The 13,187-nt window shown below is 43.5% G+C and overlaps 1 protein-coding gene across 1 annotated transcript; it reads left to right on the forward strand.

The window, feature by feature from the left end:
• The first annotated feature begins 1,976 nt into the window (after positions 1-1,976).
• LOC118312179 (voltage-dependent calcium channel gamma-1 subunit) lies at positions 1,977-13,026 on the forward strand. The gene is made up of 4 exons (XM_035636567.2): positions 1,977-2,581; positions 8,392-8,466; positions 10,702-10,848; positions 10,941-13,026. Exons 1-4 carry the CDS (start codon positions 2,344-2,346, stop codon positions 11,171-11,173), a joined length of 693 nt encoding a protein of 230 aa, XP_035492460.1. The 5' UTR covers positions 1,977-2,343; the 3' UTR covers positions 11,174-13,026.
• Positions 13,027-13,187: the final 161 nt, after the last annotated feature.

Here is a 13,187-nt window from a genome sequence, read left to right on the forward strand (position 1 = left end):
AATTAATAATGTACATCAGCAGGGACGACAACCTACAATCAAAGGACAATCAATACAATACAGACAATAAGAGAACTGATCAGATTAGGCTGAAATCTTTCATCAGAATAATGATGATGAAACATCACAGACACACATGCCTTGTCTAACAGATGGCTCGAAGGTTTTAATTTTACTGACATAAAGAAATTGTCCATTATTATCATGAATTCATATCACATCAACAAGGTGCCCTACAAATGTTGAGCCATCTAGTGCATATATTTGTAGTAATTCATATTTGTAGTATAAGCTCAAATTTACGAAATCACTAGAGTGGTCTTTTAAGTTAAGAGAACAAAAAAAGGTTGCAACAAAAAACAATTATATACTATAAGTATCATAATTCTTGACCAATTCTCAATGACTTTAATTGTGTGTGGGTACATGGCAGCTACTGATTGAAACGGTGACTAATGTTTATTCAAGAATACTGATTTATTAATCATCTGTCAATAAATTATTTATTATTCAGTCTAAAAATCTATAGTGAAAAATGGCCATCCTGGTATTTATTGATTATACTATACATTTTGAACCATGAAACATGACTTGGTCATGAATTATCAAACTTAATAATGAATTATCTGTCATCTGACGAACAGATTTCAGCCCTTAAATTACAGAAATTATGTGATATGTATATATATATATATACATACATAGGGTTAACACCACGTCACCACATCAAACACCACCAAATACACCGGGTTTAAATCCAGTATTTCGAAGGCACGGTCCAGCACACAGAAATAGATGGGGTTGGTATTGGGTTGTAAAGATATGTTGACCCCGCACAGCTGTGAGGTCAAAGTCGTATCCTATAGCACAAAAATATTACAAAGCATCCAAGTTCACACTGACGAGAGACAGGAAACACCCCGGACACGTCTGTCCAAGAGGAAAAAAAACACGAAGCTTCTAATATTTGCACTTGCAGAACAATTCCTAGGTTGGCGAAAGGTAAAATGAAGCTGTGGAGGGGAAGCACCACAGATCTTCCTCAGCTGGCGACTTCATTTACACATTACATTGTGCAGATTTGCAGTTATTTCTCAAGTTCTACTTTTGTGGCTGTGGAGACTTTTTGACTTTCCCTGCTACCTGCGCTCGCACCGGGGGGAAGTGGGTCACACTTCTCGTGCAGAGACTCAAACTAGGCCAAGGTTTAAACAGGATAAACAGAAACGTGCTTTACTGTAGTTCCGCCTGTCTAACAGATCGCTGGGAAGCATCACTCATGTTGCACCAACAAGTTACCACTCTCTGAGTAGAACATAGCAGAATGTAGCAGGTCCAACCAGTTCCTGGCTCTGGCTTCTGGTGGCCGTTGCACGTTGCTTTTGCTGTCAATGATTATTTCTGTGTGAATGAAGAGAGGTCGGGACATGAGCACCCTTACTAATTTCACCTTTTAAAGCCGCCTGTGAGACACTACACGTCGCTGACCGAAGAGATGTGACACTGAGCAAAAAAGAACAACAACAAAAAGACTGTTCAGATCATTTTAAACCTAATCTGGACTATGTGACACAGTGTTCGGTGACCGTCCTGACAGGAATTACTAAAAACAGTACGGCTTCATGAGGGGAAACTCCTCTATCCTCTGACAGCTGGATCCGAGCTACCGCTCTTTATAAACACATCCACTTTCTCCTCATAAATAGTTTACAGAGGCGAGGCGGCGAGTGTAAGCACAGCCACTGCAGATGGACGGAAACCAGCAGTACGGAAAAACTATTCTCCCAATGCGTTTTGGAAGTTTGTGTGTAAATACGGGATTAGAGAAGCCTGCTCGTCTGAGTCCACTTGTTGTATCCTGCTGGCACTGTAACTGGATAAGCAGACAGCCTGACAACTTGACTCATCTGTCACATATATAGCATCCAACCGCCCCACCCAACGCCCGAGCAAAACACTTAGCAACACAAGCAGCAGCCTCCATGTCCTTTGCCCACCGTGGCCGACAGTTGATTCGGTCATCAACTTTCCTGATCCGCCTCAACAGCTGTAAGTCTAAACTTGTAGTCCGTCGGCTGTGCAGCAGCTCATAGTGAGCAGGGAACAGGGGACTTGAAACTAGGACAGGAGCAGTCTGGCCCCTTTCCTTTTCCAACCACAGGCACAGATTTGCGACAGGGGGGAAGAGAAGCCGCTGGTCTCAGGCAGAGAGGAGAAGAGAATTTTCGGGGGAGACTTGCTGCAGTCACTGAGGAAAGAAGCTCCCGGGACACAGAGCAGTTTTTTTTACTTTTACATTGAGGGAAGAATATTCACTGAGCAGAAATCTCACCGCCTGGAAACATGCACAAGCGCACAAAGATAAAGATTGCCATCTTCGTGCTGCTGGTGGGTATGGCCTGCACATTCACGGCGGTGGTGACGGATCACTGGGCCGTGCTCAGCCCGCGGGTGGAGAGGGTCAACGAGACCTGCGAGGCAGCCCACTTCGGCCTGTGGAGACTGTGCAAGAAGAACATCTACATGAGCTCGGAGAACTACGTTGAGGGGCAGGGCTGCGGACCCATCAGCCTGCCTGGAGGTAAGAGAAACTCCGAGCAGAGAGCTTACGTGACCGCGGCGTAGAGTGACACTGAAAAGTTGAAAGAGACGTCCCCCTTTGTCTCTATACTCAAAGTTGTGGTCCTAGACTGCATGAATATTGTTTGTCTGAGACTGTGGGGTGTGTCCCTGTACGCAAACCGGGCCCGGCACTCATGAGGTACTAAGAATAGAGAAGACCACTAAACATGTCACAGACATTATAAATCCAACTGTGAAACAGAAACAAAAGATCCTATTCTAAGTTACATGCTTATGGCCTTTCATTATGTAATAAACTAAAGGTAATGACACTACCGGAGGTCCACTTGATCAGTCTTCAGAAACACTGAGGTATTTAACTGTTTTAAATAGTTTCTCGTGAACTCGTCAGCGGTAAAGAAATGCCCGTATATGTGCAGCAATGATGAGTCTGAGTTCAAGTGTCGAAGCTGCCGTGGTGGTTTGCAAATCAGCCGCTGAACCGCAATCGCCTGCACGATGGTCCTCACCGCTCCTCCTTCGGACGGACAACAGAGCAATGGGGAAAACAAACACACGCACTGCAAGGCCCCGAGAGGACGCCGTGGCTGTCAGTTGGCTGTCTTTCAGTCACACACACACACACACACACACACACACACACAGCCAAGCGTGTGCCCACGGGCCGCAGGTTTTCACTTTACAGCCCGTTAAACACCACAACAGCTGACTCCACAGGTGGCTGCTCCTTTTGGGGCGCGGACGTGTTTCAGTCAAACCAGCTGGTGTTCATTGGCGCCATGCAACACGGGCCCCCGTGCGTGACATCTACAAACACACCGTAAAGCAGCTTCAGTGAAATGACATGACAATAGTCCGGTGATTACTGAGAGCATTTACACAAGCGATGTGTAAGGACTGAACTGAACTTAACTTATGATGTAGGACAACCTGATTGGGCGCTCATCACAAGGAAATGGAGATGGCGTTAAATTGGTGGGTAATTATTGACTGACTTTTAAACTTTAACCAAAGAAACTAGCTCTTATTCTGAAACAACAACAACAAACCTCTCTGTAAAGCATTTCACCCACATAAATAGATGCGATCTTTGGAGTAATTGCATCAATATCAGTTTCTCCAGTCATAAGGAATTTTGTCTAAAACATCGATTAATAAATGAGTGCAGATTGAGAAAAATGTTTTAATGTAATGTGATGTAATTTCTCTTTAAATTGAATCGCAAAATGGCTCTTTTCAACACATAGGGAGTTAGAAAGAAATAGGAAGAAGTGTTGCCTCTCCACTTTATGGAAGTAACACACTAAAATTTAGAGGGAATAATGTCTTTTTACTCCCGCATACATTTGGAGTATTTTAAGAGTAAGTTGCATCGGTTGAGAATTTACAGACAAAACTTCCCCATTATGAAATGGTCATAGATATATTTTAAACATTGCTGCGACATATTGGAGGAGTTAAAATAAACTCTTACTCTTACTGAACCAGTTACAACATAACAATACTGCTTATATGTTAGTCATTATTAACAGTCCAGCAATTTAATATAACATAGAACAAAAGAGTCTAAAAGGGACTTTTTTGCTGCTGATTATTTTCATTTTAAATTCCGTTGACACTATTAATGAAGTGAATGGTCTGAATACTGATTCCACCACAGTCCCTGATAATGCTGATATAGTGTGGTCAGCTCATAGGTCATGTGTATCCCATGTCCGAGACAAACGTCCACTTTGCTCTCAACGATGAAAGAAAAGCAAAATTGTAATTGAGAAAAACGGACAGTGCGGTGCGGTTGCTGACAAGCAATGACTCACATCTCACTGAGCCGCAGTGAGAGTCACTCATCGGCAGAATGAGAGGCGGTCGACCCTGCTGGCCTGGGATCCCAGAGGCCAATGTCTGAGCCTGCGTGTCCCCTGATGAAATGAGGCTGGAACTTCCCCCCTAAAATTGTCCTAATTCCAAAACTGAAAAAACAAAAACAAACGAACAAACAAATTTAAAAAACCCCCCCCACAAAAATATGTCCTAACTGATGGTGGATGTTTGACTTTTGGGAATCCCGGACACTCTACACTGTTGAGCCGCCCAAGGAGCAGATGAAATGTTTCATTGGTGCAAACACGGCAGGCATGTGCTGAATATACCCAGCGCAGCTCCGCCCACCAGACACGCAGGGAAACGGGCATATATACTTCTAATTATGGAAGTTTTATCCGCCAGTGTTTTGCGCAAGCAAGATTTACATTTTGTATGATATTATATTATTCCATGTCTACTAAAACACATGTCATTTGTGATGGCCACCTTGGCAGCCTTTATTTACAGTAAGTCAATCTAGTAGATCGGTCTCCTGGGGTTTCCCCGAGGCCCAATAGCTGTATTTGGAGAGGAACATTATTGTTTATCATAGCCACACATCTTCAGAGAGGTGTCAGCCTCCGATCCAAAGCAGGACTTAAACTGCTTCGTGGAGGAGGTACGACGCTCATGTGGAAAATATGGTGAGGTGTTGTTTAGGTTGACTACAAAGTCCAGACGGTGAGATCATCTCAGAGAAAACAAAATGTGTATGGTGTGGACATGGATTATTACATCATATGCTGGAGCATCTCTGAGAAAGAATGTTTCATCCCCAAGAGATATTTTTTTTGTTGCACTTCTTTCCATGCTATACTGTACTTTGTTGTCCTCCATCTCCTCTTAAAGATGCTTTCTGAGCTGCTGAAAAGTGTCATGTGAGAAACCTCAGACATCCTCTCTTCACCCGTCAGGTTTCAAAGCTCCTCCATGTGGCTCGCCCCGTGTTCCGTTTCCAACGAAACTGCATAGGCGCTGTACCGTGCGCTCTAATGACCGAATAATGTCCAAACTGCTCAGCAAGCAGTCGTTGTCGTTATAAATATAGGCCATGTAAATACTCAGCTGTCTTGGGTGGAAGCCGCGAGGGTCAAGTGTTCACGCCGAAGCCAGCGCTCCTCTGAGTGATGGGGCCGCCTGGAAGCGTTACGCATAGCTCTGAGGCCTGCTCTCCCACGAAATCTGTTCCCATGGGGCCTTCCACGCCGCTCACACAGCCACTCAAGGTATTTTACACGCCCCACAGGTGGGATGCATAGTCTAAAAAAAATGCAATCACTGGCATTTTGCTATACTATACGCAGTCAAGTGGCATACCAACCCAGGGATAGGCATCTTATATGGGGATGGGCAAAGTCAGTAACGTCTTTAGCACTTACTTATACTGCCATGTGTCCATATAGTTTACTAGAGATAAATTAAGATAAGATTAGATAATCCTTTATTAGTCCTACAAAGGTAAAATGTACTGTGTTATGGCAGCAAAGGAGATACTGAGAACATCAGTAGAAAAAATAAAAAAGTAATAAAGAAGAAATCAGTCATACCAGGTATCAAACCCATGTCATTTGGGTGGCAGGCACACACTCTGCTAACTGAGCCAGTAGACACCCTTGCAATTTGCATGGAGTGTGGAGTGTGAGAAATTGAAGGGGCCTGATTGGTGTCAGAAGTAAAAATGTTCAAGTGAAATTGTCATCATCAAAAGGAAGTCTCCTGCTGTGACATGACAATGTGCAGAGAAGCTGCTGATCCACAGTGTCCCCACCTGAACTCTGGCGGGCTGACGGATTGGCCTTTTAGGAACAAGAGAGGCTTTACAGAGCTTGAGCTTGTCAGCACAGCCGAGCAGAATGAGTACCAACAACAAGTAGAGCGCACGCACAAGTGTGTGTGTGTGTGGCAGCATGCTTCCATAGATGAATACCCAGTAATTAATGACCCCCAGCCTGTCCTCATATTTCTGTTGAAGCTGCACTCAGAGATGTTACAGTAAGGTGTAATTAGAGAGCACTCACAGTCACATGTGGGAATCAAGCTGCCTGATAGACAACGAGCTTGAAGGATGCACTCCAAGTTCCAATAAATGCTGAGCCCGTCCACTTTTAAAGACGCACAACGATCCAGATATGCATTTAGCGAATGAAGAGTCACTTGGCCTCCTGGGTGTTAGGCTTTGTAACACGGTGGGCCCAAAAAAAGAAATCTTATCGCACTCAGAGACCATGTTGTCTTGTGTTACGGCACTGACGATCAAGTAGACGGAGCGGTGGATAAGCTTCCCTGTAATAACGGGGATATTACACAGTTTGGGGAAATGTGGCCAACGATATTTTTAGCCTCCCTTTTAAACATTAGGTTTTATCCGTACGTAGAAGTAAAACTAGTTAACTAGCCAGTATCACACCCTCATATGTGCTTGTTGCTTAGTAACAACTCTCTTTTTTTATGGCCAGTCCTCATTCATAAAAACACGTTTTGTGTGGGCCCACACATTGCACACAGCAATACAAGCTAGAAAGGTATTTTTTTATTTTTACTTGGACAAAATAAGGTTCAGAGATATTGTTTGTCTATTATAACAAATCTATCTGTGTTATTTTATTTTACGGCCTCCTGACATGCCTCTGGCTTATCTTTTATTTTCACGGTTTCCAGGGGACATGGTCATTGAGCTCAAACCGCGATACGATACCAGGCGGTAGGACTCTTTTTCTCCACACGAAAGCATATCATTGACATCCCACGGTGAGACTGGAAGAGGGGATTAGGAACAGGCATGCAAGTGGAGTCCTCGTAGCCAAGTTCGTTGACATGCACTTGCCTTTGCGTGAGATTAGGGGACGCAGTGGTCTGGTGTTTTACATGAATATTCTCACTCCGCAAACATGATCATTCGCACATTCATGTGATTTATTTTTAATGTCACGTATCTTCTGCTTTCAGGAACACGTTTCCTAAAGTGAAAACTCAGATGTTGAGTGCGAGTCACTCATGCATGTACGTTTTTAAACCCCACCATCATGCACGTGGTATGATATAAGTCAGATGACATGAAACCAAGCCTGTTTCTACACATGATAAAACAGTTGGTGTGGGTTTTTTTAACACTTGGCATAGCATGAAAGAGCACTACTCTATCCGAACCACTCCCTGATCACGCTCATGAAGCAGCCTGACTTCATTTGCGCAAATCCCCAAGGTTTAACACCTCGCATACCTGATCAAAATTGAATGCGGCGTCTGCTGTAACTGTATTTCCTCTGACAGTACGACGACCAAACGTCGACACGGACTAGGACTCACAACGTCACGCGACCAGTTTAGTGGTATTATTATCCCGTGGGTGGCAAACTGTGAGACACAATGTGAGATAGACGTGAGAGAGTGTGAAGTGTTCAATAGAAGAATCATATTCACACTGTACAACACAGCAGGTGTAGGAGTTAACACATAGCTAGTGGGGCAGAGGTATAGAGGCTGTGTGGGGCGGAGCCTCCACCGAGGTGCCAGAAGGTTCACAGGTCGAGCCCAATCCCAATTTCAGATTATTCTGTGAGATAAAAGAAGTGAATTGTAAAATACAGATTAGGTGTCAAGAGAAAGAGAGCTGTAAGTAGCAACCTGCCAAACAATAACATGCAGATAGTGACTACCTGGTCAGTGTAGTGGAGACTGCAGCAGCTATAAAGCCAGAAATATCCGTCAGGAGTTGGTGAAGAACAAAACAGAGCTAAAAAAAAAAGAAGAAGAAATACGTGATTACATTGCACACAAAACATGACTCCAGTTGAATACATAGGTTGCTACGCATCTGCCGGATGTCAACTCCATAAAGCGATAATGGGGAGATTTTGTGTTTGCAGCTTGCAACAAAGTGGCTGTAAAATCAAAAAATCCCAGTTTCATTTTGAACTAAATCCTGTTTTCTTTCTTTCTTCACAGAGGAGAATTGCACGTACTTCGGGCACTTCACTCCAGGACAGGATACTGAGATATTTGAATATAAAACACAGAAAGGTAGGTTTCTCCAACTGGTTCCTCTTCTATTGGCTACGATCATCCCATCCTTTCTGAAAAATGAAGAGGGGAAAAAAAGGGGGGGGGGGATTAATTATGAATACATTTTGTAAATGTGTGCCTTGGAACAGTAGGACGTCCCAGTCTGTGCAAAGTTCATCACATCAAAACAGCTGCGGCACCGCTTCCCAGCCGACCTCACCTGCTGCTGCCGCTGCTGCTCTGCTCGCGGTGGGCTCAGATTTCCATTCATGCTTCACTTCTGACCGCAGCTCAGTCAGCGGCGTCACAGCAGGCGCATCCGACGGTCTGTCGGTGGCCAAACCTGTCGTCTGCCATCAAACCCTGCCGACCCTCTGTCCAGCTGTGGCTTCAAGTCAATGCTCCCACACGGGTCACCATCAATAACACCTTAATCCCTTACTGACATATATAATCAGATTTTTAGATTTGCTGATTTTGCTGCATATGTTTACGCATTCGGGAAATGTGACCCCAGATGGTGGCTAATGGTGGTCCCCAGTTGGTGTGGGGGTCATAGAGTACACTAACACACGGCTGAGTGTTTCACATACCTTCCCTTGGGACCGGTGCATGTCATGCCATTCCATCCATCCTGTCTTTAGTGACCCTGTTTTAACCGTGGTCTCACTGCGTCCCGCCAACACACGTCGTAGGCCTGTGACAGCCCCCCCATGTAATGTGCGTTAGGGGGCCGAGCACATGTGGAGCACTGTCAGACCCAATTACTGGGGTGTAAATGTGAACAGGCGTATGTATGAAGTCGCAAGCACAAACACCCACACCCTAAACTCCGAGACTCTAATGTGAGCATTAATGTGAACCCCTACCTCCATATACAGATGCACACATGCAGCGTTCCAGCGCTGACGGCCAGGCCCTGAGGGACACACACTGCAAGTTTACTGGAATGATTGCAGCAATGACCTAAGTTCCCTGTGGTGTTAATCACTCTTGACTGAGCCATTTGGCTATACCATGATGGTACATACGGTTGAATGAACATGAGAGGATGTATGTCACCACAGGCACATGCACCCGTACAGCAGGACTCTCATCTGCCTGTGGCAGTTCACCAAGGAAAAATAAATGAAGTGTATTGAGAAAATCTTGTAAGTTTAGAATAGTCAAGGACATTTTGTGAATGTATGTGTGAGTTTTGAGGTTCTTCATCCATTTAACGTAAAACAATGCTTCACGTCTGCGTCACATATACAGTATACATAACAGTATTTCAGTTTTAAGGGACTGTCTTCTTCCTTAGGGCAGACAAAGCTTTATTGAACTTACAATTGGAAAAGAATTTGTCTTTGAATTGAAAGTGCTCAGACAGACAGATAGACAGATAGACAGATAGGCAGACAGACAGACAGACAGACAGACAGACAGACAGACAGACAGACAGACAGACAGACAGATAGACAGATAGATAGATAGATAGATAGATAGATAGATAGATAGATAGATAGATAGATAGATAGATAGATAGATAGATAGATAGATAGACAGACAGACAGACAGACAGACAGACAGACAGATAGATAGATAGATAGATAGACAGATACATAGATATCACTAGACTTAAATTAAAGGAAAAGACCTGAAGACCAGAAACATTAAAAACACATTAATGAGCCACACTTTTGCACTGGGTGACGTCCCTTCACCGCCTTAAATATGGAAACTATAGTCTCCTATGAGTCCATCACACATACACTGTCGTAAAAATTCCCTAGCTGCTGCTGAAAAATAGTCCTCAAAAGACATATTTTGCAAACATAATAGTCTTAGTTTAGTTCTTGCCATGGAATCTGTTGACAATGATAGAAATCAAATACAGTAAAACAAAGCCTTATCCTTTTTTGCCTGACCTGACACTGATGAGTGCACGGATTTTCTTCAAAAGCATACAGAAGGAGAAAATCGTTCCATAAGCAAAACAAGTTAATTTGTAAAACGATCCAGGATAACGTCCCGGCCCGGGATGTGAAAGAGAGTGTGACAAAACAAGAGTTTCAAAAAGATTACAGTGTGACCTCAAGCAATTAGACAAGTGAGACGTTGTCACTTACACACAGTATTTTTAATTCTGAGCATGGGACTTCTCAATAATTCATTACTGCTTGTTAATCTTCTCATTGATTGTAGAAACTGTGATGAACAAAGGTGAACAAATGTCGTAATGGCAACACTCTGGGGTCTCTTTCATTGCAGAGTACAACATCTCTGCCGCTGCCATCTCCATCTTCTGTCTGGCCTTTATGATACTGGGCTCTCTGTGCTTGCTGGGATCATGTACTGGTAAAGGCAAAGGAAGAGACTACCTCCTCAAACCTTCTGGCATGTTCTTTGCATTTGCAGGTGGGTTCAGTTTACAGACAAGAAGTGCAATTTTGCTTGTGAATCTCTTGTGCGTCTCGGGAACGTCTTCACACACCTCTCCTCCTCCCCAGGTCTCTGTCTCTTCATCTCGCTGGAGGTGATGCGCCAGTCAGTCAAACGGATGATCGAGAGCGAGGACACAATCTGGATCGTGTTCAACTATGGCTGGTCCTTTGCGTGTGCCTGTTCCGGCTTCGTCCTCCTCTTCCTCACTGGCATCGCCCTCCTCGTCCTCTCCATGCCCCAGATGCCCCGGAATCCATGGGAGACCTGCATGGACGCTGAGCCGGACCAAGTGGAGTGACAGCCACGCAGACGGAAGAATGCAGGATGACTGTGGCTTTTGGTTTGAGTACAGCTGTGAGATTCATTTCAAGAACAAGAGCTGGAAGCCACGGAGCCACGATGACAGAGACTGGCTCTGGTGGGGTTGGACTATAACCGTGATGGGAAACATACCTTCCTCGAATTATACACCAAACTGAATATGGGCCTTTTGTCAGAGTTTTGAATGTTTGCCTTATCCTCTGTGTCGTCCAGTCCACCACCTCTGTGAGACCAGAGCTCTGTTTGACACGTGGCTTAAAACCCATCATACTTCTCAGCAGGCCTGGGCCAAATGGTATTTGAAAAATATCTGAAAGCACTCTTAGTGTGCTTTGCTTCCCTTTCGCCTCAAAACATTTACGAATCGGTTACAAGTCAATTTTACGTGTCCAGCCTCTTGTTACTTTTCCCATTTGTCATCTTCTTGCAGAGTTTGGTTAAAAGACAAAAAGAGAATTGCATTTTGAGAACATAGAAGAGATACAGTTATCTGACAACAATTGAACTTGATTTTGCATGTATGTACTGCATTATTTATGATATCTTGTACATATGGAATGTTCTGCTGCTAAATTTTCTGTACAGTGCCGCTCATGGAGTCTCTCAGTTACAGTAAGTAAAACAAGTCAAGGTCTACAGTATTATGTCGAGTTGAATATTTCCAAGATTTAAAGATGTCCCAGCGAAATAAGAATCTTTGTGGGCAAACAAAGGATTTTAAAGCAAAGCAGTAGCACAGAGCATGTTTGTGTGTGTGTGTGTGTGTGTGTGTGTGTGCATGTGGCAGGATGAATGTTAAACACCCTCACAGCCACAGCACAGCACTGACCACGCTGGACAAGGCTCAGTACTAGCAGGTGCACATTCAAGGCCCTCTTCCTTTTGTTGACTGCTGCCAAACCAAGCCGAAACAGAAAGAAAGAATTCCCTTTGCATTTTTCACGTGTCCCATATCTCTGTCTGTCCATGTTACTGTACAAAAGTGTGGACATAAAAACTCACCACACGGGATCATGATCTGTTCTTGCCAGGTGAAACCCTATGGAGGTGGAGAAAATCAGAAACATGCAAAAATAGTGTCAGCTCAGCTATAGTTCAATTTAATCTCAATTCATTTAGTGCTTTGTTTTAGAACGGACTGTAATTACCAATGAAAATACACGAAAAATATGACCTGATATTCAAGCCAATGCTGCACATCACATGGACTGTTTTTAAATTACAACCATCGATGAAAGTTGACATTTTGACTCGCAGTTCCAAAATAATTTGACATGCAACTGTCTCCGGTATGAATGATGATGTTGGTGGTAAGTTACCGCCCCGCGAACTCAGGTTTTGCTATGCGAGATTCAACAACAGCTAGAAAAGTTAAAAAAAAAATGGACCAGAGCCGCAAACGCAAAGTTCAAATGGCATTGGCATCGGCCATGACATAACTATTCTGTCCATGTTTGTGAAAGTGAGCAATGAAGGAGATAATGTATTTGACCTTTCTCTGTTCAGCTGCTCGGCTGTAAGCGAGAGCAGGCAATGAGCTACTACAGGGCAAAACTCCAGTGAGCTTTATTTCTATGTTTCTTTTGTATGTAAATTTTCCGATAACCTTGACTGAAAACGTTTAAAAAGCTGACAAGAAAAAAAAAAAATCAAACAGCAAAAGTAGTGGCATCTGCTGACATGAGCTTTCTATATTCTTAGTCTTTCCTATGCTTTCGACTTTTCCATTGAACATAGCATGCAATATAACACGTTTTAGAATGAAGTTGATTCTGTGTGTGTGTGTTTGATAGTAAAAACATTAAACGTTGATGAGCTTTAGAAAACGTCTGCCTGTCTTCTGACATCACTTTGTGTCCATGCTTCCTTTGCATCCATGTAACTTAAGCCAAATAGCCAACACTTGACGTGTGTGAGGATGAAAGCTGGATTTATTTAATCTGATATCCAATTATTGATTTTTCGGTTTTAATCTACTGAAAGGATCAAAG

This window comes from Scophthalmus maximus, chromosome 8 (assembly GCF_022379125.1).
Source record: "Scophthalmus maximus strain ysfricsl-2021 chromosome 8, ASM2237912v1, whole genome shotgun sequence".
Lineage (NCBI taxonomy): Eukaryota > Metazoa > Chordata > Actinopteri > Pleuronectiformes > Scophthalmidae > Scophthalmus > Scophthalmus maximus.

What these genes read in the sequence shown, in the direction of transcription:
- LOC118312179 (XM_035636567.2), top strand. Translation starts at nt 2,344, where the DNA reads ATGCACAAGCGCACAAAGATAAAGATTGCCATCTTCGTGCTGCTGGTG. An exon ending in TGAATATAAAACACAGAAAG is followed by an intron (nt 8,467 to 10,701) that starts GTAGGTTTCTCC and finishes CTTTCATTGCAG; the next exon opens with AGTACAACATCTCTGCCGCT. An exon ending in CATGTTCTTTGCATTTGCAG is followed by an intron (nt 10,849 to 10,940) that starts GTGGGTTCAGTT and finishes CCTCCTCCCCAG; the next exon opens with GTCTCTGTCTCTTCATCTCG.